This window comes from Scyliorhinus canicula, chromosome 2, assembly GCF_902713615.1.
Source record: "Scyliorhinus canicula chromosome 2, sScyCan1.1, whole genome shotgun sequence".
In the NCBI taxonomy this organism is placed as follows: domain Eukaryota; kingdom Metazoa; phylum Chordata; class Chondrichthyes; order Carcharhiniformes; family Scyliorhinidae; genus Scyliorhinus; species Scyliorhinus canicula.
In genome coordinates this window covers 210,844,194-210,870,370 of record NC_052147.1, presented here as the reverse complement: position 1 = coordinate 210,870,370, position 26,177 = coordinate 210,844,194, and the positions used below count along the sequence as shown (strand labels likewise).

Genomic DNA, 26,177 nt, shown 5'->3' with positions numbered 1-26,177 from the left:
ACTCTGTCCTTCCGAATAGTTTGATACCCTCGGATATTTAACTCCTAGTCGTGACCATCCTTTAACCATGTTTCAGTAATGGCCACTAAATCATAATCATTTACGATGATTTGTGCCATCAACTCATTTACTTTATTCCGAATACTACGAGCAATCAGGTAAAGTATACTTATGTTGGTATTTTTACCTCTGTTTTGAATCTTAACATCTCCAGTTTTATTCCTTTTGTTATTACTGGGCCTATTCACTGAGCTCCCCTCAGTCACTGTACCTTGTACTGTCGCCCTTTTAGATTTTTGACTATGTCTTCTCTGCCTTGCACATTTCCCCTTACTTCCTTTTGCTTCTGTCCCTGTTTTACTACCTTCCAACTTCCTGCATCGGTTCCCATCCCCCTGCCACATTAGTTTAAACCCTCCCCAACAGCTCTAGAAAACGCCCCCCCTAGGACATCGGTTCCAGTCCTGCCCAGGTGCAGACCGTCCGGTTTGTACTGGTCCCACCTCCCCCAGAACCAGTCCCAATGCCCCACCTCTGGTATTCTCTCCCCAAAGAGGGTCATTATCATGTTCAGCAGACGCCTGATGTTTGAGGTAAGCTGACTACCTTTGGCGAAGCCCGTCTGGTCCTCTGCAACCACTTCTGGTACGCAGTCATCTAGAATTTTGGCTAGGATTTTGGCGTATTTTGGCATCTGCGTTCAGCAGTGAGATGGGTGTGTATGACCCACATTCTGTTGGGTCTTTATCTTTCTTAGGTATTAGCGAGATTGAGGCCTGTGCTAGCATGGGTGGCAGTGTTCCCCCAAGCTCGCGAGCCTGTGAACATTTCCAACAGGTGCGGGGCCAGTGCTGTCAAAAATATTTTGTCTGGTCCCGGCGCCTTCCCCGCCTGCATGGAGCTAATGCTGTCCACAATCTCTCCCGGTACTAGTGGTGCTTCCAGGCTCCTTTTTCTGCCCTCCACCACGACTGGTATGCCCAGTCCATCAAGGAACCGTTTCATCCCGGATTCCCCCATTGGGCGCACTGAGGTGTACAGCCCTCGGTAGACGGCCTTGAAGGTTTTGTTGATCTTTTCTGGTTCTGTTTCTAATGTGCCTCTGGTATTCCTGATTTGTGCAATTTCTCTGGTGGCTGCCTGCTTTCTCAGCTGGTGTGCCAATAGGTGGCTGGCTTTGTCTCCGTGTTCGTATTGGGTCCCACGTGCCTGGCGGAGTTGGTGCACTGCTTTCCTGCTGGAAAGCAGATCAAAGTTCCTTTGTAGCTCCTTCCTCTCCGCCAGGAGCTCTACGGTCGGGGCCTCAGAGTATTTACGGTCTACTTCCAGTATGGAGTCGACCAGCTGCTGCCTAGCCGCCCCTTCCTCCCTATCTCTTTGCGCTTTGAAAGCGATGATTTCCCCTCTTAGCGCTTAGGAAGCCTTTAGCGCTTCCCAGAACATGGAGGGAGAGACCTCCCCGTTCTGGTTGTTCTCCGTGTACTCTGCTATGGCTTGCGAAATATTTTCATTGAAGGTCTTGTCAGCTAGTAGGGCAATGTCCAACCTCCATGTGGGGCATTGGCCCTGCCCGCCTCAAGCCTCACTTCCATGTAGTGTGGAGCGTGGTCGGATATCACAATTGCGGAGTATTCCACTTTGTCTATCCTCGGAAGCACCGTTTTCCCCACCACAAAGAAGTCAATTCTGGTGTATACATTGTGGACTGGGGAGAAGAAGGAGAACTATTAAGTTCGGCACAACATCGTGGGCCGAAGGGCCTGTTCTGTGCTGCATTTTTCTATGTTCTATGTTCTAACTCCTGCTGCCCTGGGTGGGTGAACCTCCAGGGGTTCACCGCTTCCATCTGTTCCATAAAGTGACCGAGTTCCCTTGCCATGCTAGACGTTTTCCCCATTTTGGGGCTTGATCTGTCAGTCGTTGGATCCTGTACACGGTTGAAGTCCCCCCTCCCCACATGATTAGTCGGTGCATCGCTATGTTGTGGATTTCTGCCATGGTCTTTTTGATGAAGCTGTACGCGTCCCAATTGGGCGCGTACACGTTAACTAGTACTGCCGGTGCCCAATCCAGGGCCCCGCTGGGTCCGTAGCCGTCTTTGTCGCCCTAAACATCGTCCTCTTGCTGATCAGTATTGCCATCCTCCTGGCCCTCATCCCATAGCAGGAATGGTAGGTCTGCCCCATCCAGCCCTTTCTTACCCGCAGTCGGTCCTGTTCTCTCAGATGTGTCTCCTGGAGGAAGACTATGTCGGCCCTCATATTTCTTAAGTGGGTGAGGACTCTGGATCTTTTCACTGGGCCGTTAAGTCCCCTTATGTTCCAGGTGACTATCCTGGTGGGGGGCTTCTGTCCCCTCGCTCCTGTGGGATTAACCATACTTACCTGGTGGATGCGCCCCTGCCCTTCGGAGTTTCCCTTTGTTAGGGGGCCGTCCTGGATGGCCGCTGTCACTGCTCTCTCCTTGCAGTCGGGTCCCTGCCCTCCGGGGTTTCCCTTTGTTAGGGGGCCGTCCAGGATGGCCGCTGTCACTGCTCTCTCCATGCGGTTGGGTCCCTGCCCTCCGGAGTTTCCCTTTGTTAGGGGGCCGTCCAGGATGGCCGCTGTCACTGCTCTCTCCATGCGGTCGGGTCCCTGCCCTCCGGGGTTTCCCTTTGTTAGGGGGCCGTCCAGGATGGCCGCTGTCACTGCTCTCTCCATGCGGTCGGGTCCCTGTGCTCCGGGGTTTCCCTTTGTTAGGGGGCCGTCCAGGATGGCCGCTGTCACTGCTCTATCCATGCGGTCGGGTCCCTGGGCTCCAGGGTTTCCCTTTGTCCAGGGGATACCCGACATGGCCGCTTGCTGTGTGTCCACCACGCGGCTAGTCCCCCGCACTCTGGAGTCTCCTTTCGCCCAGAGACCGTACTGGGTGGATGCTTGCAGCGATTCCTTGTTCCGAGCCCTTGGTTGTGGCAATTTGTAGCCCTATTGGTATTCCCTTTCTAGCCTTGTTTGTCCCTCCTTCCCTCTGCCCCCCCCCCCCTCCCCGTCCCTCTCTCCCCTCTAACTATGTCCCCCCCCCTCCCCGGCCCCTCCCTTCGCCCCCCTTTTTCCCCCTCTCCCATTTACCCCTCCTTTGTCCCTCTTTCCCCTGTTCCTACCCCCGTTTGCTCTCCCACCTCCGTTGAATGGTTCCCCCCCCCCCCCCCCCCCCCCCCGCCTGCCGCCGTCCCCCCTGTTGGGGGCGCGCTGCGGCCCTGCTTTGTTGCATGTCCTCGGTGCTAGGTTTCCTGCTAGTGCGGTGATCCCCCTCTCGGGGGTTACTGTTCCGCTTCTCACTTGCCCGACCTCTGCGGTTTTCTGCCCGCTCTTCCCCCATCCTACCCTCCACTCCTCTCGCTTGCTCACCCTTCTCCGCTACTCTCGTTCCCTCGTGCTGGGGCCTGGGTCCCCCTCCTGAAGCGGTCCCTAGAGTAGTGGTTTGCTTTTTGCTCAGGGTGCGCTTGCCGTGACGAGGGACGGGGGGCCTGGCGTTGCCTCACCCCACCCCTCCCCCCTCTCGGCGTGTTGTTGCCCCTTGCCAGAGGCCCCTTATTTCTACCCTAGCTGTTGGTTTTTCAGCCCGTGTTCCTCTTTGCTGTTTGCTTTGGTGGGGGCTGTGAAGACGTTCTCTCTTTCTTGGTATGTGACCCAGAGTTTCGCTGGGTACAGCATACCAAAACGCACTCTGCTCTTGTGAAGAGCTGCTTTCACTATTGAATTCGGCCCGTCTCCTGGCTAGGTCTGCCCAAATGTCCTCATAGACTCAAATGAAGTGTCCTTCCCATTTGCAGGTTTAGTGTTGCCTGGCCCAGCGCAGGATTGTTTCCCTGTCTTGATGCTAGTGCAGTTTAGCTATAACTGCTCTCGGGTGGTCCCTTGCCTTGGGCTTCAGGCGCTGCTACCGGTGTGCTCTGTCCATTTCTGGCAGGTTGGGGAAAGCTTTCCTCCCCACTAAGTTACCCAGCATCTCGGCCACGTATGCCGTGGGGTTTCTACCCTCGATCCCCTCTGGTAGGCCCACTATCCTGACATTTTGCCTTCACGAGCGGTTTTCCGGATCGCCCACCCTGCCCTTCAAGCTCCCCTGTGTTGTGCCCAGGCTCGCCACCTCCTTCTCCAGGGCCGTGATCCGGTTGCTCATGTCAGTCGTGGCTTTTTCCAGCTCCTTAATGGTCGCCTCGTGGACTTCCAGTTTCTCCTCTTGTGCTTCCAGTTTCTCCTCTGCTCTGCCCAGGGCGAGCTGCACCTCCGCCAGGGCCTTGGCCATTGCTGCCTGCACCACGGCCTCCATGTCGGCTCTGGCCTCTGTCTTGTTTTCCTGCTGATGTTCCCTCAGCGTCTCGGCAAAGGCTGCCTTCCAGTTCCAAATCCCCCCCGGCCCAGGGGGAAAATGCTGCTGTCTGTCGAGTTCTTTTTGTTGTGGCGAACCTTCCATTCCATTGCTTTGTGTGCCGTTCGTCTGAACTGGTTGGCCCATTGCCCCATCTGCTTTTGGTGCCCTTTCTCCCTCTGCTTTGGTTCCCTTCTGGCATTTTTTTTTCCTTCCCCCATTTTTTTCCTCCTTTCTTTTTCTACCCCTTTTTCCCCCTTTTTCTTTTCCCCTCCCTTCTCTTTTCCCCTCCCTTCTCTTCCTTAACACTTTTTTAATAAAATTCTTTTCAAGAAAATTTTTTTTGTTTTAACAAGTGCAAAAATTGTCTCTCTTTAAAAGTTTTCTTTTCAAAGTTTTTTTGAGAAAGGGCAAGTTCTTCTTTTTTTTTCCCCTCACTCACCCAGGGTCGAGACAGAGAGAGGCTTCTGGTCGGGCCTGGAGTCCCTCTTTGTTCCGCCGCTTGCCTCGTGGTGGTCATCGCTTGGGGGGGGGGGGGTCCTTGCTGCTGGCTCAGTCCCCGCTCGGTCGCCGCTTTGGTCTGGGCTGCCGCTCGTCTTACCCTGCGATCTCCTGCCAGGGTGGGGGGGAGGGGGGGTCGGTCCTTGCTGCTGTCTCGGTCCCTGCTTTGGTCCAGGCCACCGCTCGTCCTGCCCCCCCCCCCCCCCTTCTGCTGCAGAGTGTGGGGCGGGGGGAGTGGGGGAGGGGGGGTACGCTCCACTTCCGACCACCCAGGTCTCCCACTTTAATGAGCTTTGGAGTCCGGGTCCTTCTTCGTCCCCACTCTGTTGTTGCGGGGGGGCTCAAACGGATGAATTTGTGCGCTTGGGTGCAAGTTCTCGACGAGGAGCGGGACGCAACTTTGTTCCCCCGCAGGAGTTCCTCCACCTGCGACCCCTCTCTTCCCTGCCGGAAGCCGATTCATCAAATGGAAGTAGTTTTGATCACCGAGGTTTCTGAAACACGACTCATGGGCTTTATACATTTGACGAAAAGGCCTAAACTTGCCAGAGTTACTTGCGGAGTTTAAGGGTTCCCTTTGGAGGTTAGGTACCCCTTTGGAATTTTTATGAGTAGACATGAATGCAGAAAAAGTAGATAAAGTCTGTGGAACTGTGAAACAGTCAAGTCATTTCAATCACTCGCCCTTAAAATTTTGAAAATAAAACAGCCAGCCTTAAGTTGAAAAGAATCAGTTCTTGCAATTTCAATGAATGCTGTTGACATAAGCCATTGTTTCTGCTTGACTGCTTCCGCAACCTCATAGTGAGTAAATTCACAGTATTATTGACAGCTCCAATTGGTCATAAACAGAAAAGCTGTCTTTGACATAGGGATATGAAAACAATTTTTTGTTTTTACCATTGAAATGATTTAAATGTATTGAATGTGCAAGCTCTTTTAAATATAGTGGTCTGTAATAGGTACATAGAAATTAATTTACTTAATTTCAACATGGCTCCTGAGGTCAACCCATGGTGGATGCTGGCTGAGTTGGTTTGGAGGGTCTAAGAAAAGGTGGTGGGTATGTGCATGGTTGGTATGAGTTGGCACTAATTTGGCACAGAGACTATGAAGGGCCAAGGGAATGTGTGGGAGGCATGGGTTAGCACAAGTAGGCACTAAGTTGGAATAGAGGCTATAAAGGCCCATGAAAGGGGTGGGGGAATGAAGTGGCATGGATGGAGCAGGAAGAGCATGTGGGGAGCGAGAGCTGGAGGACTGTTTTTGTTTTATACTTTTTATTACAACTGGGACAAATTACCAATGCACCAAGGCGGCCTTTTAACCAGCCCGACTTGGCACCCAGCAACCTCTGTGACTGACTCCAACTGTTTCTGGGGTGGCAGGTTCAACTCCAGTTAGCACCTCTCATCCCAGAATGATAACCTGCCCGTAGAGGAAGCTTTCTCCCAAGACATTTCCTGACTCTGTGTACTGACTCAGGAGTGAAAATTCAGCCTGAAGTAAACATATTGAAAATAGCAAATCAACAAAATAATAATAATATTGTATGAAGCATTTCCTGTGTTGCTTCTCAAACTTTACTTTCACAAAACTGAGTAGATGGATGTTAGTCATCTAATCTAGAATATGGCTGCATTGCTGTAAGGTGTTTAGGATTAAGGTGGATCCCAAAGCTTTTTATTCATATGTAAAAAGCAAGAGGGTGGCCAGGGAAAGGATTAGACCACTTAAGGACAGTGGGGGGAATCTATGTGTTGAGCCAGAGGAAATGGTCAAGGTACTAAATGAATACTTTGCATCAGTGTTCACTAAAGAAAGGGACGCTGTGGAAGTTGATTCTTGGGTAGGGTGTGTGGACAGTCTGGATCATGTTAACATCGAAAAGGAGGAGGTATTGGGTCTTTTAAAAGATATTAAGGTAGATACGTCTCCTGGGCCAGATGGAATTTATCCCAGAATACTGAGAGAAGCAAGGGAGGAAATTGCTGGGAACTTGACAGATATCTTTGTATCCTCATTGGCTACAGGTGAGATCCTAAAAGACTGGAGAATAGCTAACGTGGTACCGCTGTTTAAGAAAGGTAGCAGTGATAATCCTGGAAACTGTAGGCCGGTGAGCCTCATGTCGTAGTAGGTAAATTATTGGAGAGAATTCTCAGCAACAGGATTTAGACCCATTTGGAAACAAATGGACTCATAAGCGATAGACAGCATGGTTTTGTGAAGGGGAGGTTATGCCTCACTAACTTGATCGAGTGATTTGAGGAGATGAAAAAGATGATTGATGAGGGGAGGGAGGTGGATGTTGTTTACATGGACTTCAGTAAAGCTTTGACAAGGTGCCTCATGGCAGACTGGTAAAAAGGTGAAGTCACAGGGATCAGAGGTGAGGTGGTAAGATGGATACAGAACTGGTTCAGTCACAGAGGCAAAGGGTAGCAGTAGAAGGGTGTTTTTATGAATGGAAGGTCGTGACTAGAGGTGTTCCAGAGGGATCGGTGCTTGGGCCTCTGTTGTTTGTGGTGTACATAAACGATTTGGAAGAAAATGTAGCAAGTCTGATTAGTAAGTTTGCGGATGACACCAAGGCTGGTGAAGTGGCAGATAGTGTTGAGGATTGTCAGAATATACAGCAGGATATAGATAGAGACTTGGGCAGAGAAATGGCAAATGGAGTTTAATCCGGACAAATGTGAGGTAATGCATTTTGGTAAGTCTAACATAGAGGGGAAATATACCGTAAATGGTAAAACTCTTAGAAATATAGAGAGTCAGAGTGATCTAGCAGGTCCACAGATCTTTGAAGGTGGCAACACAAGTGGACAGAAAGCATACGGAATGCTCGCCTTCATTGGACGGGGCATCATGTATAAAAACTGACAAGTCATGCTGCAGTTGTCTAGAACCTTGGAAAGGCCATACTTGGCATATTGCGCACAATTCTGGTCGCCACACTACCAGAAGGATGTGGAGGCTTTGGAGAAGGTCCAGAGGAGGTTTACCAGTATGTTGCCTGGTCTGGAGGGTGTTAGCTATGTGGAGCGGCTGAATAGACTCGGACTGTTTTCGTTAGAAAGACGGAGTTTGAGGGATGACCTGATAGTGATCTACAAGATTATGAGGGGCATGGATAGAGTGGATGGGCAGGCACTCTTACCCAGGGTGAAGGGGTCAGTCACCAGGGGGCATAGGTTTAAGGTCCATGGGGCAAAGTTTAGAGGAGATGTGCGAGGCAGTTTTTAATGCAGAGGATGGTGAATGCCTGGAACGTGTTGTCAGAGGAGGTTGTGGGAGCAGATACATTAACGGCATTCAAAGGCATCTTGACAAACACATGGATAGGATGGGTATAGAGGGATACGGCATAAGGAAGTGCTGAGGGTTTTGACAAAGGTTGGCATCATGACCGGTACAGACTTGGAGGGCCGAAGGGCCTGTTTCTGTGCTGTATTGTTCTTTGTTCTTTACTTCTTATTCCATTGAGACTTGGTAAAATTGAGGCAACCAATACAATAGAATTTTTAAAAATGTCGTCTTGGTGTGCAAGCAAGGCTAGAAAGGCAACAATTATTGCCATCAGAGTTCCCCCTCTGGATGCTGGTGGAAGCATATATTTCTCTGACTCCTCACTGTCCCAGCAAATCATTAAGGAAGGTGCCACTAAAGTGTGGTGCAGTCAATGAGCATCCAGAGTTCATATTCTTCAGTTCCGGCTTCTGTGCCAAACTTCCAATTCCGCCAAATATTGTCTTTGGATTTGGGCATTTAAATATGCCTTTAAATTAATGAGTTATCTGAGTCGTCACCATGCCCATTGTTCTGCATGCAACACCGAATCCAGAAATAAAATTGCACTGACATACCTGTGTTCAAATACCTCAAATAGATGCAATGAAATTGCTTCCAGATTTCTCAAACAATAGCAGACCCCCTGCACAATGCATCTTAAAGTTAATAGCAGGCCTATTTCAGGACACTAATAGGCCATTTGGCCTATTGAGCCTGTGCAAGGTCTCTCCAAGTTATTCCTCTGCCCTTTCCACATATCAATTTTTAAAATAAAAATTTAACTACTTCCCTTTGAAAATATATTATGGATTTTGTTTCCACCCCAAATTTGATAGGACATTCCAATCTTCCAGGAGTCATTGTGCAAGCTGTTCCATTTCCAATGAATTCTCTGCTAGCCTGCTTACCAGATAGGGACTCAACACCACCTCTGTTCCAGCACCTTAGACAATGAATAATCAAATGGGCGGCTTTCATGTCTCTTTTTGTGAAGTAGCAGTGGCGGAGGCCTGAGATGAGATTACTCGTCTGCTGCTATCAGTTAATGAATGCTGAGACGCATGCCCAAAAAGGAAAGGGAAATATGAATCTCTTTTTGGGAATGGATCGAGAAATTTGAGTATTTTTGAGCATGAAATGATAAAATGCTGCTCGACAGAATTGAATCAAGTCTGAATTCTTCCAGGGCAAGCTCACAGCACAGGGGAAATTACTACAGCAGGATACATTCCATGTGACGGAGGAAGTTTCTGGAGTTCTGTCCCGAAGTAAGGAACGACGCGTTTTCCTCTTTGAGCAGGTTTTAATCTTCAGCGAACTACTGAACAAGGGTTCCTCAACACCAAAATATCAATTCAAGAATAGCATTAAGGTAAATATACACAGGAGCAACTAAAGATTGCAGAGCCATGATACTCAGCTCTCCACAGCCAGTCCACAGAGCTGAGAAATTACAATGTGACAGATTTTATTCAATATAATGTGCTGATCAAAAAGTTACGTAACTTGAATCATTGTTTGTCCATGGGTACTAACAGTTTCCCCATATCTAACTCAATCTTACTGTGTAAGCCTTGTAAGCCAATGACTGTTTGGCAACCTGGGCAAAAATAAGAAGCATCATATCACGTCGGGTCGGAGAATCGGCAGGGGGCGCGTGAATCGCGCCATGCCACCCCAACGCCGTTCGCTGATTCTCGAGCACAGATTCTCAGGCACCCGCAGGATCGCCACCACGCCGGTCGGGGGCCGTTGAAAGTGCCCCCCCTGGCGATTCTCTGTGCCTTGACATGCCAATTGCCCGCCGAGTTCGGCCGAGTCCTGCCGGCGTGGGTTGCGTATGGTCCCACCCGGCGGGACCTCGGAGATCGGGCTGCGGGGGCCGTCCTGGTGGGGGTGGGGGAGGGGGAATCCGACCCCGGGGTGGGGGGGGGGGGGGGATTCTCCACGGTGGCCTAGCCCCCGATCGAATCGGTGGGCGGGCTAGTTCCGGGGAGGGCCTATCTTCCTCCGTGCCGGGCCTCGGTAGGGCTCCGCCATATTGCCCAGGGGTTGGTGCAGAGACGGGAACCCACGCGGATGCGCGAACACGCGCCGGCCATGGCGTGCCGGCTTTTGGGTGCCAGAGCTGCGGACACCACTCCTGTGCCATAATAGCCCCCTAGGAAGGGGTGCATACCTGCCACTTGAGGTCCGTTGACGCCGGAGTGGCTCGTGCCGCTTTTCACGCCGACGTCAGAACTTGGCCGCGGGTTTGGAGAATCCCAGCTATGATCTTTTAGGCAGAGAGGTCACTGGATAACAATCAAGTCCATTAAACGTGCCTGCTGTTTGCATGCCCCTTTGTTAGCTTAGTCTAAGGACACAAAGTTCAATCGACAGACAGTGAATCTGGAGCTTCCCTGGTCAATCAGCTCACATGAGACACAATTCATTGATCCACTGCAAGTTGGTTATCTGCCCTTCCACTCCCAAGTTCTCATTCTTACTGGGGCCCATGTTTTAGTGACGGGCAGCTTTTCTGACTCAGCGATTTCCTCCCGGTGGGTGTTTTGAAGACAGTCCTTGTGCAAACCTGATGGTTGAACCTATGGTTGCAAGGATTGTATATTTTAAGAGAGACCTTAAATGAAAAGGGAAACTAAGAAAACAAACTGATCTTGTGGTTTCTCAGGAAACTGGGTGGTCTCTCCATGCAGCAAAATGCTCCTGGAGGAGAAATGTGGTCCTTAAGCTGTCTGGAAAGCAGGGTGGGGGTGGTGTGGTAGGGAAGGGGGTTGGGGCGGAGGGGCAGGGTATTGAGGCCCCAGCAAGCACTGCTAATGATGTTTCCTCTAAGCCTTATCCTCATGGGATCTCTGCTCCAGAACGTGCTGGCCTCGAACCTTCAGGACAACCTGCAGCACATCAATCAGATGACACACAATCCAGTTGGTTATATATAGGACTGGAAGCATGAGAAAGATACATGAACCCCAATTGCTTTCAATCCCATCTTCTCTGTGCAGAAGTTAAGCTGCATAGAAGAGAGGGAGAGGAGTGATGGAGTCTGCCACACGTAAAAAAAAAACCCAGCTGGCAGGGGTGGAGTGGGATAGATCCTTCGGAGATGGTGAAATTGGCTTCCAGCCTCAAAGCATGTCATAGAAACATCAGGGTCAAGGGTGCCCCCATGTTGGAGGCTACTCCTGCAGTCACTCACTCTCTCTCATCTCTCACTTACAGCTGCCACTAGGAAGTTGGCAAGACCAGCAAGTGACAATGCCCTGTCCAACACTTGGACAAGCCCAGAAGAGAGCGCAGACATCACTGATGATAAAAGTGCACCTGTAGAGGCGGCATCACAGCAGATGCTTGTACCAGCCGAGAGGCACACACTCCACCAGCCGGGAGGCACACACTCTGTGGGTATTAGTTAGGAAGGATCTCACATTCTGGTGGTCACTCCACCACACGTGTCTGCAGCAAGAGGAAGCAGGGTCAGTCAAGTTCACCATCACTTGGAGAAGTACCTGGGAAAAGGCATCTTAAAGGTGCATGCCCAATGACAGGTCACCTTCCGTCCCATGCAGTCAAATGTCCCCTACCTTCCCAAGCATCCCATCCTCATTACGTGACATGCCCCCCTCATCCTTCTGAACCCCCAAATCCATGTTACCTTCCTACCACTGGTATCCTTAATATACTCCCAGAATCTTCCATCGACTGCACAGACACCTCCAACCAAAACCCTGTACATTCTGCACACTGCATGCCCGTCCACATCTCTGCTACACACTCCCCCATGTTCCTTTACGTCTGCATAACTACTCCCCCCACCACCTCAATCGCCCGCACTGCAGCATGGCCCCTCCCACTCTGTCCCAGTTCACCCATTGCAGGACCTCCACTGAATCTCTCTCTTTTCTCCACCACTCCCAACCTCCCCACCGTGCGCTAGGCAACAAGTACCTCCTGCAGCCTTCCACCTGCAGCTTGAAGATCTGAAACCTGGAGAAGTTGCTAGTTGAAAGAAAATATGAACATTGAGTAAATTGGTGCCCGAAAATCTGAAACTTGAAGAAGTTGCTGTGCGAGAACAAGTACCTCTGGATGCTGCTGCGCAAAGAAAATCCATGGGGTTAATGCCCCATCCACCCACTGCTGCAAGTTGTGTCCGAGGGCCCAAGGTCACTGAAGGCCTCCATCCTCTCCGTGAACTGCCCTAGTCCTTCCTCAGCTAAATGCTGACATGTACACACCACATTGGTCCTGACGTATTCTGGAACAGCAGTTTTTCCCACTGGCATTATGGACAATCAGGTGGTGGCGGTCGGGTGGGTTGCAATATCAGTCAGGCCATCACCTGCATCCCATTACCAAGATACAAATCAGTTTCACGCCAGCCTTTGGCAGGAATTGTGACCTACCATCGTGGGCAGGTGCAGAACATCACCAATTAATTCCTGAGTTCCTGCCACATTGTGCCCTCCTGCCTGTCATAAATGTATCACTGAGGGTTGAGGGCTCCGAAAAATTCCACTCACTGTTGATTAAAGTCCAGCACTTCTAGTGCCTTCCTTTCAAGAGTTCCTTCTTGAAATGGACCTTGACAACCCCCAGTTCTGAAATTCCATGTAACATGTCAGGGCAGGTCTGCAGTACAATCCATATAGGAACTTTCCAGAAAAGTGATCAACTTACAATACCAGATATCAGGTGAGTGGTGACAGCGTCTTTTAAGACCATAAGACATAGGAGCAGAATTAGGCCATTCGGCCCATTGAGTCTGCTCCGCAATTCAATAATGGCTGATATGTTTCTCATCCCCATTCTCCTGCCTTCTCCCCATAACCCCTGATCCCTTTATTAATCAACAATCTCTCTATCTCTGTCTTAAAGACACCCAGTGATTTGCCTTCCACAGCCTTCTGCAGCAAAGAGTTCCAAAAATTCACCACCCTCTGGATGAAAAAAATCCTCCTCATCTCAAGTTTAAAAGATCATCCCTTCAGTATGAGACTGTACCCTTGGGTTCTAGTTTTTCCTACTAGTGGAAACATCCTCTCCACATCCACTCTACCTAGGTCTCTTGGTATCCTATAAGTTTCAATAAGTTCCCGCCTCATCCATCTAAATTCCAACAAGTACCCAGAGTCCTCAACCCCTCCTCATATGACAAGCTCTTCATTCCAGGCATCATTCTTGTTAACCTCCTCTGGACCCTTTCCAAGATCAAAACATCCTTCCCTTAGATACAGGGCCCAAAACTGCTCACAATACTCCAAATGGGGCCTTACCGGAGCCGTATATAGCCTCAGATGTACATCCCTGCTCTTGTATTCTAGCCCTTTGGACATGAATGCTTACATTAGAGCTGCATGGTGGTGCAGTAGTTAGCACTGCTGCTTCACAGTGCCAAGGACCCATGTTCAATCCCAGCCCCAGGTCACTAACCGTGTGGAGTTTACACATTTTCCCTGTGTCTGCATGGGTCTCACCCCCAACAACCCAAAGATGTGCAGGGTAGGTGGATTGGCTACGCTAAATTGCCCTTCATTGGAATTTTTATTTTTTTATTTTAATGGATGTTAACATTGCACTTGCCTTCCTAACTGCCAACTGAACCTGCACGTTAATCTGAAGAGAACCTTGAACTACGACTGCTAAGTCGCTTTGTGCTTCTGATTTCCTAAGCCTTTTCCCATTTAGTAAATAGTGTGGTGCATCGGGCTCTCTAAGGTGCATTTCTGCTGTCTGGACCACTCTGCTGGGCTCTCCAATGCAGCCCCCAGAGGGTCGCACGCATTGTGGTGGCCTGCTGCATACTGCATAACATTGCGCAGAAGTGGAGCAAAATGCTGGAGGAGGGGATAGAATGACCGACTCGTTGGTCGAGGAAGATTAAGACCGTGTCCAGAATGAGCCAAGTGAGGACTCACACCTGGCTCCACAGACAGTGGAACGAGTCCTTCAGGGTCCTAATATTAGAGAGAATCTCATCAGCTCCCTATTCGCCAAAAGGCTGGCAGCTCCATCGTCATTGTCCTCGCCCCAACCTTGCCCTCAATCCCTTTAGTCCCATAGCCCTCACTGCAAACCTTCCCCTTAGTCTTTCACCCCACCTTCCCCTTGGCCTTTCAACCTGTAACTGATCTGTATATACGTATACCAATGAAGGGTTAATTATTACATCTCAGTATAATTCAAACACTAGAGGGAACCACCAGTTCCCAGTACATATATCAATCTCAGGGAATCTTGGGTAGTGTTAGCAGAGGAGAGGGATTGATCACAGCTCGAGGAACAGTTTTGGTTAAAGAAAGAAGTAGCACGAGTACATCATTAGTTAATATTAGATTATTGATTACTGTATTAATAGTTATAGCTCTGTAGAGTGTGCAAACTCTATTTAATTTAATTGTTATTCAATAAATTCGTTTTGCTTCAATCTTAAGATTGCTGGTTTCTTTATCATCCACTCATCAAACCATTCTGGATCTCAAAATAAAGAATAATGACATATTACATCAAAGTATAATATAACACAACCCAATCCCCCTTGGCCTTTCACCCCACCTCCAACTTAACCTTCCACCCCACTGTCCCCTTGGCCTTTCACCCCACCTTCTCCTTAATCTTTCACCCACCTTTCCCTTAGCCTTTTATTCCAAATTCCCCTTAGCCTTTCAGCCCTTCCCACAACCACAGTTCCCCCTCTACCCTCCGAGGGTCACCTCAGAATCACAACAGGGCGTTGGGCCTGAATTGACAGTATCAGTGAGTCTTGACTGTGGGATGGAGGATGGTGACAACTGAGAGATGAGATCTGGTGCTCCTCATTGTCCTGTCTCTTAGATAACATACCACTGTCCGCCTGGATGATCCCCAGTTGTGCACTCCTTGTGAGACTCCTTCTCATGGCCCACATTGTTTTGGGGGATGGACACGGAGTGAGATGGAGCAAGCTTTGGGGTCATAGACTGGGAAACTGTCAGACTAGGCTGTCTCACTTCTCGATAAAGGTGAGACATCCATGGGTTTGATGTGCCCTGAACCCCATTCCCACCCTGTCACCATCACAGTGCAAGGCCCAACCCAGCCTTCCCATCCAGGTGAGAACAGTGAGAGGCACATCAGATTGGTGGTGGAAAAGTGTATAATGGTGCGCTGTTTTACAAATTGCTTCCCCTTACCCCTGACTCACTATGTTCAACTACACCTGTGCCAACTTAAGTATGTCCAACTTTCTGATCTTTTACTGTTACTGACCTGTTACTTTTTAGATGCCCCCCCCAGATTGTACATCAGGAGTGGAGGCGGCCTATTCTTGTCTCGCCCTCTGCCCTGTGATGCCCTTGGCGGCCGTCCTCTGGTAGGCCTGGGGACGGATGAGCTCGGCCAACTTTAAAGTGTCACAGGTGGCAATGTGTTACCCTCTTCTGCCTGCTGCCCAGAAGAGGCGCCAGTGTCAGGTGGGAGGGATTCAGAAGGGCTGTAGTGTTCCAGCGCCTCCCTTGCGGGAGGCCCTGGGATTGGCCATCCTTTACTCCTCCCTCGAATTGCTCACTGCCCCCAAAACTACTCCATGGGATGGAGGGGCAGCCAGAGTGAGCTCCAGAGACCTCAACATCATGTGGTGCGACCAGTCCTTGACCATAAGACATAGGAGCAGAATTAGGCCACTTGGCCCATCGAGTCTGCTCCGCCATTCAATCATGGCTGATATTTTCTCATCCCCATTCTCCTGCCTTCTCCCCATTACCCCTGATCCCCTTATTAATCAAGAACCTATCTATCTCAGTCTGAAAGACACTCAGTGAATTGGCCTCCACAGCCCTCTGCGGCAAAGAGTTCCACAGATTCACCACCTTCTGACTAAATAAATTCCTCCTCATCTCTGTTTTAAAGGATTGTGCCTTGCGTCTGGGATGGTGTCCTCTGGTTCTAGTCTTTCCTACAAGGAGAAACATCCTCTCCACGTCCACTCTATCCAGGCCTCGCAGTATCTTGTAAGTTTTAATAAGATCCCCCCTCATCCTTCTAAACTCCAACGAGTACAGACCCAGAGTCCTCAACCGTTCCTCATACGACAAGTTCTTCATTCCAGGGATCGTTCTTGTGAACCTCCTCTGGACCCTTTCCAAGGCCAGCACATCCTTCCTTAGATATGGGGCCCAAAACTGCTCACAGTACTCCAAATGGGGTCTGACCAGAGCCTTAGACAGCCTATAATTTCCCGTCTTCTGCCTCCCTCCCTTCTTAAACAGTGGTGTTACAAGCCACCTTCTTGTCCTCTGGGGCCCTTCCTTCCTCCAGTGATTCCTGAAAGATCATCACTAATACCTCCACAAATTCCTCGGCTATCTCTTTTAGGACCATGGGGTGTAGTCCATCCGGTCCAGGTGACTTATCCACCTTCAGACCTTTCAGTTTCCCCAGAGCCTTCTCCTTAGTAATGGTCACTGCACTCACCTCTGCCCCCTGGTTCTCCTGGAGCTCTGGCATCCCACTGGTGTCTTCCACTGTGAAGACTGATGCAAAGTAACTATTCAGTTTGTCTGCTATTTCTTTGTTTCCTATTATTACTTCTCCTGCCACATTTTCCAGTGGTCCAATGTATATTTTTGCCTCTCTCTTCCCTTTTAAATATTGAAAAAATCTTTTCCTATCTTCCTTTATATTAGTAGCTAGCTTGCACTCATACTTCATCGTCTCCCTCCTTATTGCTTTTTTAGTTGTCCTCTGCTCGCTTTTAAAGGCTACCCAATCCTTTGGTTTCCAACTAATCCTCGCCACTTTGTATGCTTTTTCTTTAGCCTTTATGCTGTCCTTGACATCCCTCATCAGCCATGGGTGCCTTGTCCTCCCCTTAGCATGTTTCCTCCTCGGGATGAATTTCTGTTGTGCCTCCCTAATAACCCCCAAAAACTCCTGCCATTGCTGTTCCACAGTCTTGCCTCCCCTATCTTTGGATCTGTAAAGGTTTAATTACCTGCAAATGCTCGCATTCTAAGCATTGTCTGGCATCTTTGAATTTGTCTATATATATGTTTCTGGAACATACCTCTTCTTTCACCTGAGGAAGGAGCAGCTCTGAAAGCTAGTGTTTGAAACAAACATGTTGGACTTTAACCTGGTGTTGTAAGACTTCTTACTGTCCTTATTTAATTGTAATACTGTTACATCTGATTTCAGCTTCTCCCTCTCAAACTGCAGGGTAAATTCTATCATATTGTGGTCACTGCTCCCAAAGGGTTCCTTCACCTTAAGTTCCCTAATCAAATCTGCCTCATTACACATCACCAAATCCAGAATTGCCTGTTCCCTCATAGGCTCTGCCACAAGCTGCTCCAAAAAAAATCTCTTAGATATTCCACAAACTTCCTTTCTTGGGATCCACTACCAACCTGATTTTCCCAGTCCACCTGCACATTGAAGTCTCCCATGATTATTGTGATATTGCCTTTTTTACATGCCCTTTCTATCTCCTGATTTATTTTCTGCCTCACATCCTGACTACTGCTAGGGGGCCTGTACATAACTCCCATCAGGGTCTTTTTACCTTTATGATTCCTCAACTCTACCCATAGAGATTCTATGCCTTCTGATGCTATATTGCTCCTTGCTATCGATTTAACTTCATTCCTTACTAACAATGCAATCCAGCCCCCTTTGCCCATCTGCCTGTCCTTTTGATAGGACACATATCCTTGGATACTTAGATCTCAGTCCTGATCCCCTTGCAGCCACGTCTCTGTGATGCCCACAACAGTGTACCAGCCAATTTCAACGTGCGCAACAAGCTCATTTAACTTTTTCCGTATACTGCACACATTTAGGTACAACACCCTCATTCCTGCATTGGCCACCTCCCTTTTCACACTCTCCTCAGTCACTGTACCCTGTATTGTGGCCCTTTATGATTTTTGACTGTGGCTTCTCTGCCTTACACTTTCCCCCTTATGTTTCTGGCCCCGTTTTACTTCCCTCCGACTTCCTGCATCGGTTCCCATCTCTCATGAACTATGGTTTTGATGCTCTCAGCCATGGTGCCCTGTGACTGGGACATGTCCCTTAGCGAGTGAGGCATGTCCCTCATTGCTTTGGTCATGTCTCTCTGGGACTGCATCAGGTTTCTCTGTTATTATTAAGGTCAGTCAGCGTCCAGCCAATGCTCTTGATGCCCTCAGCCATGACCCTTTGGGAGTGAGCCAAGCTCTGGAGCTTCGCAGCAATGTGCATCTGTGCCAAGGACATGTCATCTTACTGCAGGGTCCTCCTGTCCTGCACCTCAGCACAATGTCACCCAAGCCTTAGACTTTCTTACACACGGCTCTGACTTCTTGCCCCAGGTCTTCCACCGTGGGTGTCATCCTTTCAGTATGACCTAAGTGCCACACATTGTCGGCAACACCTCCTGCGCCTGAAGGCGATTGGACTCCTTCAACTGTATTTTCAAGTGCTGGAATGTAGCTGATACTCCCCCTGTAAATTCTGGCTCTGAACCTGCATCTACATAAGAGATGGGATCATTTTTTCCAGAGGCGTGACATCTGTCTTGGTGGCAGCTGTTCCCTGGGATCAGGCAAACCTCTGACTGCCCGTTCCCTCAGGAGTCCCTGTCTCCATCTGGTGTGCTGCAACAGGTGGTTGGTGCTCACCAGAGAGTGACCCAGGAACCTGATCGCTAATGTTCCCACCAAGGTGATAGTCGCTGCACTGGCGGAAGGTGCCAGTAAATGCAGTACCATAAAGACGGTGTCTTCCCTGGTGGTCTGCTCCGGGGTGTTCCAAGGGCCTGGAGGGGGTTCTGCGACCCCGAACAGCCCTGCCTCGTTTGATGGGGTCAGCTATTGGGAAGAAAAGGGCTGTGGGAGATGAAAGACTCACTTGTGGTAGGACATCTGGATAAAGTTGCATTGGACTCACTTCTTTAGCACATACTGAACTCCATGTGAGCCACTACTCACTCCTTGACCCCCCCCCCCCCCCCACCCCCAAGTTCCATAGCCCTTTCTTCAAAGGGGGTGTGGACCCAGAACTCAGTTAGGCCCTTGCCTATTTTCTGATGCTCTCTTCAATTGTGGCCTGGTTTATCCCTGGGACCCAGAAAGGGCAGAGTGGGGTGCCGGCATGCCAGATTTATGGGGGGGGGGGGGGGGGGGGGAGTTTAGCCAGCCAAAGAGGATAGGGCATGTGTTGGGAGTTCCTGGAGGGTGGCTTCTGAGGGACATGCTGGTAGGTGGAGTTTCACTGGCATGTAATGGTTTGGGCACAGATGACAGGTGTGATGCCAGGGCCTCAGAGGTGGTTACTCACCTGAGTTGCTGAAAGGAGGTTGTTCATCTCCTTCCTGCATTGCATGCCGGTCCTCTTAGTGAGGCTGTCAGTACTCACTGCATCTGCCACCCCATCCCAGGCTTGATTCATTACAGCTGGCTGGTGTCCCCGCCCCACTCTGGGGAAGAGAGTGCGCCTCCTCTCCTTAATGGTGTGCAACATCGTGTGATGTCTGCATCAAGGAAGTGCGGTGCAATCTTTTAGCATCCATATTATTGGCTGGATTGAGAGTCTGGGGTAGTGGCGGGCTTAAAAGCTGCTCTGACTTGTCAGGCTCACAATGGGTTCCTGACAGCAGCAAATCACACGCCTGGGGAATCTGGACTCGGGCACGGTGAATGTGGGCAATGTGCTGACGTACTTGCATGGTTGGAATCGGGCTTTCCCAGCGCTCCTAACGGCAGCGCGAATATCTTCCAATTCTTTGCTGGCGGAGTAGTTAGGCCGGGATTCTCCTGCCTCCCAGCCATATGGTTCTCAGTGGCTGGAGGCGGCGCACTGTTCACTGACAGTGGGATTCTCTGTTCCTGCCGCTGTCAATGGGAATTCCCATTGAATCCACCCCACACCGCTGGGAAACCCAGCGGGGGGGGGGGGAATGCACTGCCGGTGGGTCCAGACAATCCCACCACCAGCGAACAGACGCAGAATTCCAGCCTAGTCTCTGAAACAGGGCATCCTGCCCCCTGTCTTGCAGAGCACCCATTTGCACTAAATAGGAGCCTACAGCTTTATAACCAACCTCTAAATTAAAGATAATAACATTCTCTCGCATAAATGCATCTTATTTTGCTTGCACATTACCAAAATGTACATCTTTTGTTTTAGTGGTTGCACTTGTAATTGAAGGAGGCATTGTCCTTTAGTAGAGCACTTCCAGTTGAATGATTTGGTTTATCAGGACAGGAACAATTTAACCTGGATTAAGCAGCCTCTGGCTGGGTTATTGTGTTATCACTTTAAACAAACTAAGAAAAAACATTTTTTTTCAGTAGTTTTCTCCCCTGAAGGTGCTAATTTAGCTAAGTTAATAATAATAATAATCGCTTATTGCCACAAGTAGTCTTCAATGAAGTTACTGTGAAAAGTCCCTAGTCGCCACATTCCGGCGCCTGTTCGAGGAGGCCGGTACAGGAATTGAACCCGCACTGTTGCATTGTCTGCATTACAAGCCAGCTGTTTAGCCTACTGTGCTAAACCAGCCAGAACACAAGCCAAAATGCAATTCTACAGGATACAGAGCCCAAGCAACTACTCTCCATGTGCAAATCCAGACAGCATCAGCAGACCAGCCCACTGTGGGATGCATCACAACCAAACCCCATCCTATTCTGCCACTGTCTGTAGGTTACCTGGCCTACATTACACCTGATTCACCTGAGGAAGGATCAGTGCTCCGAAAGCTAGTGTTTGAAACAAACCTGTTGGACTTTAACCTGATGTTGTAAGACTTCTTACTGTGCTCACCCCAGTCCAACGCCGGTTGGCGACATCATGGCAACATTACACACAGCAGTGTCTTTACTCATCCGGTTATCACCAGTACTGCTACACGACTCAAATATCACAATTGTAATGTCTCATTAGGGAAGCCCACACTGACCGGCAAATGAAATTATATTGCTGAAGTAAAATAAACTCTGGAACTGAAGAACCAGAGATGAAATGAGAAATTCGTTTACATAGCGAATTATTATGATCGGGAATACACTAGCTAAAGATTCAACAGTAACCTTCAAAAGGAAATTGGTTAAATACTCAGAAGGAAGGGATTTTCAGTGCCGTGAGGAAAAAGCAGGGAAGTGGAACTAATTGGGTAGCTCCTTCAAAGACCCAGCACAGGTTTAATGGGCTGAATGGCTGCCTAGTGTTGTAAAATTCTGTCATTTCAACTTGTACACTTTTTCATCAGTTTGTTTGCCTGACCTCTTTCCAGATCAATAACCTACACATTGAGGATAATGTGGACAACGAAGTTTGCAAGTTTGCTCTGAGATCCCAGGGAACATCTGAGCGATTCATCTTACAGGCAGCAGACACTGAAATCTGTCAAGCTTGGGTTCATGATATCAACAAAGTGCTCGAGATGCAACAAAGGTTCTTGACTGGTATGCAGACCTTTTATCTTATTTGTTCTTCACACCACATTTTATTTATTAGTTTTAATTTAAAATAATTTTCTTAGGACCCCCCAAACTCACAAGAAAGAGCCAGTTGGTCACTAATTTAATTCTCCCTCTTTGATTTCCATTTGTCTTCTCTGTGCTAGCATTTGTTACAGTGCCCTAATTGTCCTTTCAGAGTACAGTTGAGAGTCAAACACATTGTTGTAGATCTGAAGTCATATGTAGGCCAGGCTGGATAAAGATGGCAGATTTACTTCCCCAAAAGACAGGCGTGAACCAGATGGGTTTTTACAACAATCGCTGATAGCTGCCATGATCGCCATGACTGAGACCTGGAGCGAGATTCTCCGTTTTGGAGACCCTGGGATGGATTCTCCACCCAGCGATGCTGGAATCGCGAAACTCTATCGGATGAAGAATAGGGCACCAGCCGAAAATTGAGGCCGGCGGCGGGCGCACAACAGACCGCCATGCTCCAGTGGCTCGATGGTGACATGAGATTGTCCCATGCCCCACGCCAGCATGGGCAAGCAAAACTTACAGCAGTATGCATTAATATATCATTATCAGGCTTAACGGGCCTCCCGCAATACTCCACCGCTGCCAGGTGGAAGTAATGCCAGCACGACTCACTTGTTGTATTGAAAAGCGGAGACCGGGAGCTGATGTTGCTGAGGGAGAGAAAGGAGGCAACAAAAGTTTCCAAACTCGCAGTTGTGCCAGGACTGGGGGGAGTAATGGGGGGGGGTGACCAGGAGATGAACCGTAGGTTCAGGGTGCCCCCCGGACACGGACTGCCATTGCCGCAGTCCACAAGGCAGCCGTCTGGCTGTGCACTCCGCTGACTGCCCACTGTGTCCAGTAAATGTGCAGAGCACCACCAGCTGTATGGGTGGGCCCAACCACTCCCCCTCTTCCCACGCCATCCCTCTAGGATCCCCCAGACTCCAGCCGACCAATTAATGGGATGGACGTGGTCCAGCACAGCCAGTGGCCCACCGGGTGCTGGCACTCCTCAGTGCACCCATCTGAGGCACTGCCCTACTGCAGGGGGGGGGGGGGGGGGGGGGGGGGGGGGGGGGGGGGGGGGGGGGTGCAGAGTGCACCCCAAGCAGCAGGTTGCCTTTGCCACCCAATCAGAGCAGATGCCCCGCATATCAGCTAGCCTACCACATGGGACCACTGGTAGTCACCAAGTTCCTCCTGCCCACTGCGCCCCAGTTTCCATCCATCCTGACCCCGGCCAGGATGGCACAACCCATGCGTTGTGCACAAGAGCCACAGCACGCCACTGGTTGCGATGGACCACATCCATCCCATTAAGTGGTGTGCTGGAGTCTGGGGTTCCTAGAGGGATGCACCCGCTTGGGATGCACTCTGCACTTCCCCCTCCCCAACAGGTGCTCATCCTCCTCGCCCAGCTCCATCTATGGATCCTGCCCGCACACATGCTGCCAAGCATGGAGCTGGTCAGTGTCACACAGTGACACCCCCACCCCACAACCAGATGCCACTCTGTTGGCAGTGTATCACATGGCCCACCCAAGGCGGACAGCCACAGCAGACCCCACAGGAGGGGGCAGGAAAAGGACCACAGAGTGTATCACTGGCATGGGCTTTTCACAGTAACTTCATTGCAGTGTTAATGTAAGCCTACTTGTGACAATAAAGATTATTAGTATTGTGGATTGGAATGGGGGATGGGGGGGACATGCAGGGGATGCAGTGCTTGCCAGTGCCACCCTGTGGCCCATTGGGCCTGGATGCACACAGGAGTACTCCCCATGCTAACATGTCTGCACTTTGCCCTCCTGCAGACAATGGGTTTCAGAGTGCAGCCAGCAATGTTTGGCACCTGCCTGTCCGTGATGGCCCTTGCGGATGCACTGAGGCTGCACAAACAGGAGCTGCTCGAGGAGGACCCTGCAGAACAGGTGCCTGCCCCACAGGAGCAGGCACTGGCCAGTGAGGTTGGAGAGCTGCTATTCAGCAAGCCAATGAGGAGGTGGGAAGGAGGCGCCGCTTCATGCCTCTTGTATATCAGCAGCATCTCATCATTCAAGGACCTGCCGGACCGGTCGTGCCACCGACGACTACAGCTGAGCAGAAAGACCGTGCAATATCTCTGCCGGAATATGGCGCACTTGGAACCATGGGGGAATAGAGGGAGGACACCTGCTCCCAGTGGCTGTTAAAGCAACAGTCGCCCTGAATATCTACACCACGGGGTCCTTCCAGGCACCGAGTAGGGTCCTGTCTGGGATCTCACAGACATCTGTTCAATGGTGCATCTTCGCCATCAGATGCCCTTTATGCCTGGGCATCGCACAAATGAACTTCAATGCGGTCCATGCCTACCAAGATGCCTGGTCAGCGGGCGTGCCTGAGGTCCAGATGGTGATTGATGGGACACATGTCCCCCTATGAGCACCGCCGCATGAGAGAGTGACCTTCATAAACAGCAAGGGATTCCACTCCAGTCTGACCACTGACTGTACATCGTGCATGTCTGCGCCTGATACCCAGGCAGTGTGCACGACACATTCGTCCTGGCACCGCTCTGGTGTGGCCGAACCTTTCGAGGCGCTCCCTTAGGTTTTTTCTTAATTTAGAGTATCCAATTCTTTTTTTTTCCAATTAAGGGGCAATTTAGCGTGGCCAATCCACCTATCTTGCTAATCTTTGGGTTGTGGGGGTGAGGCCCACGCAGACACAGGGCGAATGTGCAAACTCCACACAGACAGTGACCCGGGGCCGGGATGGAAGCAGGGTCCTCAATGCCTTGAGGCAGCAGTGCTAACCACTGCACCATCATGCTGCCCTAGCACTCCCTTGGGTGAGGGGTTGGCTCTTGGGGCTCACCCCCCCTCTCCCCCCCCCCCCCCCCCCCCCCCCCCCCCCCCGGCAGGTCCCCGCCTCCCCTGCAAGCTTCCCACCAGCTTCACTACATGATGTTGGCCTGTGTTAGCAGTATCAGCGGGTCTGGTATATGGGATGGAGGATGATGACAACCCAGTCTGTGATGAGCTCTGGTGCTCCACATCATTTGATAGAGTCTGACTCCTACCCCGGAGTCACATTCTACTATCCGCCCGGGTTCTCTCCGCATGTGTGCTAGCCATTCCATCACAGGCCCACAGGCCTTCAGGATAGGCGGGGGTGGGGATGGGATCCGGGGTGGGGGGGGGGGGGGGGGGGGTTATAGGGGTGGTGATGGGTCACTCACTGGGTAGGCCCTACCACATGGTGTTCCCACATCTCTGGCCCTATCTCCTGCCGCTTCTGAGGGTGACATCGGGGCGGGGGGGGGGGGGGGGGGGGGGACAGCATACTGCCTGGGGGCCCTGCCCCATGCCTTCTTCTAACAACCCTGCCCCTCACCACCAGCCCCTCACACCAACCTCCTGCACACCCTCTGTACCCAGCCCAGCCCATCCCTCACACCATTCGGACAGAGGATCAAGGCCATTCGCAATGTCAGTGAACACCACTGTGCTTTATACAAATGTTTTGCCCTCACCCCTCACGCTACCCTGTGTGCTGCACCTGGGTAAACTTAACTGGTGTCTTACTTTCTAATCTTACATGTAGTAATGCTCCACCTCGGTGGTTCCCTCAAGTGGTACATCAGATGTGGAGGCAGCCTGCTTCGTATCCCGCCCTGTGACTTGTGTCCCTTTTGGCAGCCATCCTCTGCAGCGACTGGGCCTGGATGGGCTCAGCAGTCTTTAATTTCATTATCTTTATTGTCACAAGTAGGCTTACATTAACACTGCAATGAAGTTACTGTGAAAAGCCCCTAAATGCCACAGGTGGTGTGGTGCCACACTGTTTTGCCCACTTTCCATCAGATGCGCCAGGAATAGGTGAGGGGGAGGGGGGTATTCAGAGGGGCTGAGGTGCTTCACCTCCCCTGCAGGAGTCACCGGCATGGGCCCCATCACCTCCTCCTCCCTCAGGGTGCTCGATGGCCCTTGGGCTACCCTTTGGGAAGGAGGTGTGGCCGGAGCGAGATCCAGGGGCTTCACAGTCACCTGGCACTGCCAGTCCTGCATGCCCGATCTTATCTCGACTAGGGTCTCCATGCTCGCGGCCATAGAGCACAGGGTCTGGGCAACATCCCTCTGGGACTGGGCCAAGTCCCTCTGGAACTGTGCCATATCCCTCAGAGGCTGTGTCCTGTCCCACTATGACTGTCTCAGGTCAGCGAGCGCCAGCTCAGTGCTCGCACGCATAGCCAGTTGCGACTGGGCCACACTCTGGAGCGTTGCAGCAATATCCATTTGGCCCTGGTGGCTGCCTGTGAAAGGACTCCCCTGTCCTGTGCTTCAGCCACCACCCACACAGAATGCCCAGGCCTTGGACATCCTGACCTATGGCCGTGACTCTCACATCCAAGACTTCCATTGTGGATGCTACCAGTTCCGTGTTGACCTGGGTGGCACACGTGGTCGTCAGCGCCTCCTGCTCCTGCAGGTGGTTGGACTCCTCCTGTAGTTCATGGCTCCCCGATAGCATCTCCAGCATTGATGGGACCGTCCTTTCCAGAAGCGCGAGACTGTCCACCCCCTTGGGTTTCCTACC

At 50.6% G+C, this 26,177-nt stretch overlaps 1 protein-coding gene across 2 annotated transcripts in view; it reads left to right on the top strand.

Moving 5' to 3' along the window:
• LOC119961934 (kalirin-like) overlaps positions 1-26,177 on the top strand; it is a 107,495-nt gene that overhangs the window by 72,270 nt on the left and 9,048 nt on the right. For both annotated transcript variants that reach the window (XM_038789516.1, XM_038789515.1), the window contains 2 exons: positions 9,332-9,517; positions 21,404-21,575. In XM_038789516.1, coding sequence (XP_038645444.1) covers positions 9,332-9,517; positions 21,404-21,575 — 358 coding nt within the window. The remainder of the gene's footprint in view (positions 1-9,331; positions 9,518-21,403; positions 21,576-26,177) is intronic.